This window comes from Tupaia chinensis, unplaced genomic scaffold (assembly GCF_000334495.1).
Source record: "Tupaia chinensis unplaced genomic scaffold, TupChi_1.0 Scaffold000110_1, whole genome shotgun sequence".
In the NCBI taxonomy this organism is placed as follows: Eukaryota; Metazoa; Chordata; class Mammalia; order Scandentia; family Tupaiidae; genus Tupaia; species Tupaia belangeri.
The window spans coordinates 2,596,680-2,602,539 of record NW_006159574.1 but is presented as its reverse complement, the minus strand read 5'-3'; the positions used below and the strand labels follow the sequence as shown (position 1 = coordinate 2,602,539).

The window sequence follows — 5,860 nt, the reverse complement described above, 5'->3', positions numbered from 1 at the left end:
GCACTGGGGCCCAGGCGACGGGAGTAACTCAGTAGACGCGGCGGGCACGGGGGCCCAGGGTACGGGAGTAACTCAGTAGACGCGGCGGGCACGGGGGCCCAGGGCACGGGAGTAACTCAGTAGGTACCGACTGTGCCCACCAACCTGCTAAGTGGCTGGAACAGGCCCGGGGGCTCGTGAGAGGAGTCGGGCTGGAAGCCCTGGGTCAGGCACAGAGCAGGGACGAGGCCCAGGGCGGGTGTATCGGCGAGTGGGGAGGCGTGTAGCAAAGGGGGGCACGGGCCGGGGCGAGAGGCAGGGTCAGACCCGTTCCAGAGCACCGAGTGCGGGCAGAGGTCAGACTGCGGCAGTCACGGCTGATGGGCCAGAGGAGCGGGCTAGACATGTGGGCCTGGGACGGACGCCGGTCGAGGGCCCTGACGATTTCTTAGAAAGGTCAGATTTTCAGCAATCCGCGCTTCTGAAAGTTCGCGGAAAATACGTTTGATGAGAAAACAGTGCCTGATGCAAGGGTAAGAAGTCCCTGAGGAGGCTGTGGCCAGCAGCCGGGCAACTGAATGTTTCAGACTGGCTCCAGGGCCGGGGCTGCAGGGGCTGCAGGGCTGCGGGGGCCCAGGGCCGGGGCTGCAGGGGCTGCAGGGCTGCGGGGGCCCAGGGCCGGGGCTGCAGGGGCTGCAGGCTGGCGTTTACTCCTCTGGCCCAGGCCTCCATAGGTAAGATATATCCTCCTCTCAGCATCTTTTCAACCTGAACAAGAAAGGCCCACACACTGAGGCGCCCGGAGCCTGGACGATTGCGTCAGCACTGAAGAGCAAGCTCGGTACCCAGGGGACGGTGCTTATCAAAGCCCTACCGTTTGCCTCGGTGCTGCGGTTCTGAGCAGCTTACAGTTCCATCCTTATCTGATTTGCCATACATGGTGTTTATTTAACCAGAACATTACAGTTCTTTAAAACAAAGCGTGCCTCCCCTCCACCACCTGCGCCCGTCCGCTCACACAGGTGCACACATGACGTGGCGTGTGGAAATGCCTGCCATGAGGCTCAGCCAAGGGCCCACCGTCGCGGTGAGGCAGCAGTCAATTTGCTGGATTATTCCAGAAGGGGACCGTGCCCGAGCGGGGCTGCTCCCCTGCTGGGTTTCCACTTCTGTCCGCGACGAGCAGGGGGGTTTGCTTTCATTGTCTGGAAGTGTCATTTCACCGCCCAGGACCTAGCTTCCTTCCCGTTTACTATGACAAAGGTGCTCCATAAAATGACAGGGAGGGGTACAGGACAGTGAGTGGGACAGGTGGGCAGCAGCTGTTGGGGCCACTCCGAGAGTAAAGAACTTACCTCGGTTTTAAGAGAATCGAGTGTATCTTTAAATGATTCTCTTCTTCCTCCTAGCTCCCAAGCTGGCTTACTAGAGGCTCTGTTTCTACTTCCGTCAATTTAGAAACGCGAGTGAATCCACAGGGTGGTTTCGTTCCCCGGAGTGTTGCTGCTAAGACCCGTGCCCCCTTCACAGACACCTGAGACGGGCCTCGACCTGCTGCGACCCGGCGCCGCACACTCCATCGCTTCGTTGAAAGAAGCTCGCCTGTCTGTGGCGGAGCGCGTGAAAACAGCATTTTGCTGAGAAAACTAGGACCATGCGTCCTTGTGCCAGGGCGATCCCCCATCGGACTGCACGCTCACCATGAGTAGAGTGACCACAGAGACGCTGGGCGACTCGGTTCACGCTGCAGATGCGAGCCAGGCCAGGGCGCCTCCCTGCAGGGCAACTGGGCACAGGCACACAGTGGCCTTGGCGTGCCCAGACTGAGCCGCCTGAGGCCCGTGTCATTCGGGGAAGGGGCACTGTTTCCGTGCACACAGCCCAGGGCGCCTGGGTGGGGCTGGGCTGCACAGGGAGGGGCCAAGTACCTGCTCAGCGCACCCGAGACGACCCTGTTACTAAGGCGGGTGTGGCCCGAGGCTCAGGGCACGCCGTGGGACATGCTCGCCTCTCAGTGCCGGACGTGTCCAGCTGTGCCAAATCCGCTCCTATCCCTTCAGTGGCTCAAGTTGGTAGACTGCCTTGGAGCCCCCATGGCAAGCCTCAGCAGGGGCCAGCAGTCACTCCCTCTACCCAGCTGGCAGGGTGTCCTGTCAGGACACCTTCCTGGTGAGCCCACTGCCCGACTCCCACGAGCCAGCCACGTGGTAGTCAGTGTCCATAGGACGCAGCAGCCTGACCCGAGGTTCCCGCCTTGTCCAGGCACCCAGAACTGCACTTGTCCCTTCTCTCCAGGTCGGCCTCTCCTCACCTGCCACCTGGAGCAGGTGCACTGGGCAGGGAGAGGCTGAGGGCCATCCTGGCTCCTTGGATCAGCTTGAAGGAGTGTGAATGGAAGTGGGGCCACAGGAGGTAGGGCGGCGCGGGCACTGAGGGGCGGTGTGCATGGGCACAGGTGCTGACCGTGTCTAGCCATGGCAGGTGGCTGCGAGTGGTGTCCTCGGCTGTAGCAGGCTCTGCCCAGATGGTCACTGAGGAGCAGGCTGCACCGGCATGCGGTGTCCTCGTGGCAGGGAGCGGGTGGACCTTCGCTTCCATGTCCACTCCTGGTGGTCACTGCCCCAGATGAGGGAGCAGTCAGGGTCTCAGTGTGTGCTCGCCGTGTCTGTCTGTCTGTCCATCTAATGCCAGAGCTGCTCCATGTTTTCAGTGTCCTAGTGTGGCCCTCCTGGCACTTCAGAAAGCACGATGACAGGGACCAGACAAGGGTTGCGGGACAGCCCTGCGATGACACCCGGGGTGGCTGCTGCTGTTTCAGGGCCAGTGGGACTCCCAGACCGCTGTCATAGCGTGGCTTCTGCAGTAGCACACGTGTGTGACAGCCATGCACACACCCACATGACCGTGGTACGTGGCTGCGCGCACTGAGCGTGGACGGCCCGTGATTGAACACGGGCGATCTGTGGCGTGCTGCCCACCCCCTCCCAGCTGCCTCCTGTTCTGCCTGCCTCTGGTCATCAGGGAAGCCTGCTCTACCGTGTGCAGGCCTGTCCCCGTGTGCGTCACTCCAGGTGTTCACTCTGTACTTCGCACGGCAGCGCTGCTGGTTCGGATGTGCAGATGTGCCCGACCTCCACCGTGGGGACTCGCCTCACTCGTTTCACGCCGGCGTCCTCTGGGCACACCCCCGGCCACCTCCCTCCTTGTTCACCTCCTTTCTGGCTGGAGCTTGTTCTTGGCTGGTTGATTCCATGCAGCTTAACTAGCTCCTGCCAGCCCCAGGGCAGACTCGTGACCTGATAGTTCTCAGGCCACACTGCCCGCAGCGAGACCCTGTCCCGTCCTTGGAGCCGGCTGCGCTCCGGGCCCGCTCCGGCACGGTCAGCCCAGCTCACCGCTCCAACTCTGCCGTTGCAGGCCTACATGGAAGACCACCTGAAGAACAAGAACCGGCTGGAGAAGGAGTGGGAGGCCCTGTGCAACTACCAGGCCGAGCCCGGCAGCTCGCTTGTGGCCCAGCGGGAGGAGAACGTGCTCAAGAACCGCTCCCTGGCCGTGCTGACCTGTAGGTACCACCCAGCGTCCCGGGGAAGCCACGGAGTCCTGGGCAATGCCCACGCCCTCCTCCCATGCACCTCCAGTCCCCGTGTGACCCAGGGTGGAGCATGAGTGCACATGTCCAGGGACTCTTGGGCCCTGCGGTTCTGGCTCTGCGATGGGTGACCTGAGACACATCCCTAACCCCTCCGAGCCTTTCCCTGAGCTAGGACCACTGTCAGGCCCTTGTCCTCGGAAGGCGACCGCGTGGGGATGAGGGGCTGAGTAGCATGGAGCACTGCCTGCCGCAGTCTGCACCCTCCCTGGGCACTGCCCCACCCAGCACCCGAGCTCCTCCCAGAGAGCTGTGGCCAGGAGACGCAGCCCAGCAGCAGCCCTGGGACCTGCCTGCGTGACATGGCTGAACTGTGGCCCGTGCCCACTCAGGTGCCCTTGGGGCTCATGGTCCAGCGTCACGGGGAGGAGGGGGAAGGCTGAGAAGACAGCACAGCGCCCGTCCCCCTTCGCGCTCTTGCTGGAGCCCCTGCGGGTCTCACGGGTTCCAAGGAAGGCCTAGCCCGACTGACACCCAGACCCGTCACAGAGGCCGAGGGGTCCCAGGTGTCCTTTCTGCCAATGTCAGACGCAGACAGACCTCATGCACACTGATGCCGTGAAGTGAGCGGCTGTGGCATGTGTGCACATGCGTGTGCAGCCACCCCGCCTTCCCTGTCGCCCAAGAGGTGCTCGTGCGTCGGACTCAGTGCCCCAGATCCGGTGGCGTCTGCCTGCAAGCGCGCAGCTGCCAAGGCCAGAGCAGTGGCCCCAGCCGGGCAGCCAGGCGTCCCCTTGTGCCCGCCCTGCACAGCCCTCCAAGCGGTACGAGGACAGCCTAGGCCACCTTGCGTCAGGCCACCTGGCCTTGGCGCCTGGCCCGGGGGCAGCCGCCCTCCGTGAGGCCTGGCCATGCTCCTGGGTGTGGCTTTCTTAGGTGACTCTGAACAGACCAGGCCCCATTTCTATGACCACCGAGGCTCCTCTAACCAAGAGTGCTGAAGCCAGAGCCCAACACTGGGGCCTGCACCTGCTGTGTTTAGACGAGAAGCCCAGACTGCCAGCTAACGGACTCGGAGTGCCCCTCTGCGGGTCAGGGCCGAGGGCGGCTCCTCTGGGTCTGGGAGGTGGGAACGGGGCGCACACTGGAAGTCGGTGAGTGTGCATGTGTCTGGGCAGAGAACTGGTGTGAGGGGAGGGGACTGCATACAGATGCCCCCTGGGCAGGGTAGGCTGGGGTTAGGGAGCGTGAGGACCTCTGGACAGAGAGACGAGGGCTCCTGGCCGGCGTCACGGTGGGCGCAGTCATAGCAGAGAGCAGTGTGGCCCCATCCCGGGTGCTGGGACACCACCATCCAGGTCGCCCGGCAGTGAGACCACATCCTGCCCACACTTGGGCTCCAGTGTGAGCTCCATGCCCACCCCCGTCTGGAGTAAGTGGGTCTGCACCTTCAGGGCCGGGAGACGCTCTTAGGCCAGTGCGCCTCACCTCAGCCCAGTGAGAGCCCGTGGCCAGCTAGGGCTGCAGGGCCCAGGGCAGAGAGGAGGCCGCGAGGCCGGGTGAGCGCGTGCCGTTCCCTCTGCAAGGCAGGGGTCCGGGGAGGAAGGGCACAAGCTGAGTCTGCTCCAAACAGATGTGCCGGCCACGGCCGCGGTCTGCGAGTGGTTGCTCCCCCGCCAAGGGACCTGCCCCTGCTACACACTCGCAGTTTCGGGCCAAGCCCAGCTGCAGCAGCCTCCTCACAGCAGCGGCCTCTGCCCGCAGGTCGCACCCTGGGGTCGGCTCAGACCAACGGGGAGGCCAGGGAGGACGCAGGGGGCTGCCAGGCCGTGTGCAAACCCTGCGCCATTTTGTAGAAGGGACTTGAGCGTCCAAAGGGCTCCTTGAGCCCACCCCTGCAGAATACTGAGTGGCCAGAGGATTTTGCTCTTTAAAGATCAGTACGTGAACAGGTCTCAGACCAGTGTCCGAGCTGGGCCCTCTGCTGCCGCCACCGTGCATCCTGGGCATGTGTGCTGGCTACGAAGGCGAGCAAGAAGGCGAGCTCGTGCCGCGGCTGCGCTGCCCCACCCGCTGTGATCCCGAGCAGCCTGAATGCCCGCCTCAGTCGGGAGGGCGCGGTCTGTCGGCATCAGGAAAACGCCCAGCAGCTCTGCCCGCAGCCCTCTCGCTGGCTGAGGGCTCGTTCTCGCTCTCAGGAAGGGGTGAGCAGTCTCCCACAGGAGCACCCTCGCAGGGGAAAGGCTGTCTGAGCCCCTCCCCAGGCTGCAGCGGCAGGCCCCCCCCCCC

General features: G+C 63.9%; 1 protein-coding gene across 1 annotated transcript in view; it reads left to right on the top strand.

Annotated features, from left to right (window-relative positions):
- The window catches only part of PTPRN2 (protein tyrosine phosphatase receptor type N2), a 447,003-nt gene that overhangs the window by 378,618 nt on the left and 62,525 nt on the right, over positions 1–5,860 (top strand). The window contains exons 16-19 of the mRNA XM_006143829.3: positions 3,397–3,544; positions 4,281–4,469; positions 5,336–5,423; positions 5,531–5,775. Coding sequence (XP_006143891.1) covers positions 3,397–3,544; positions 4,281–4,469; positions 5,336–5,423; positions 5,531–5,775 — 670 coding nt within the window. The remainder of the gene's footprint in view (positions 1–3,396; positions 3,545–4,280; positions 4,470–5,335; positions 5,424–5,530; positions 5,776–5,860) is intronic.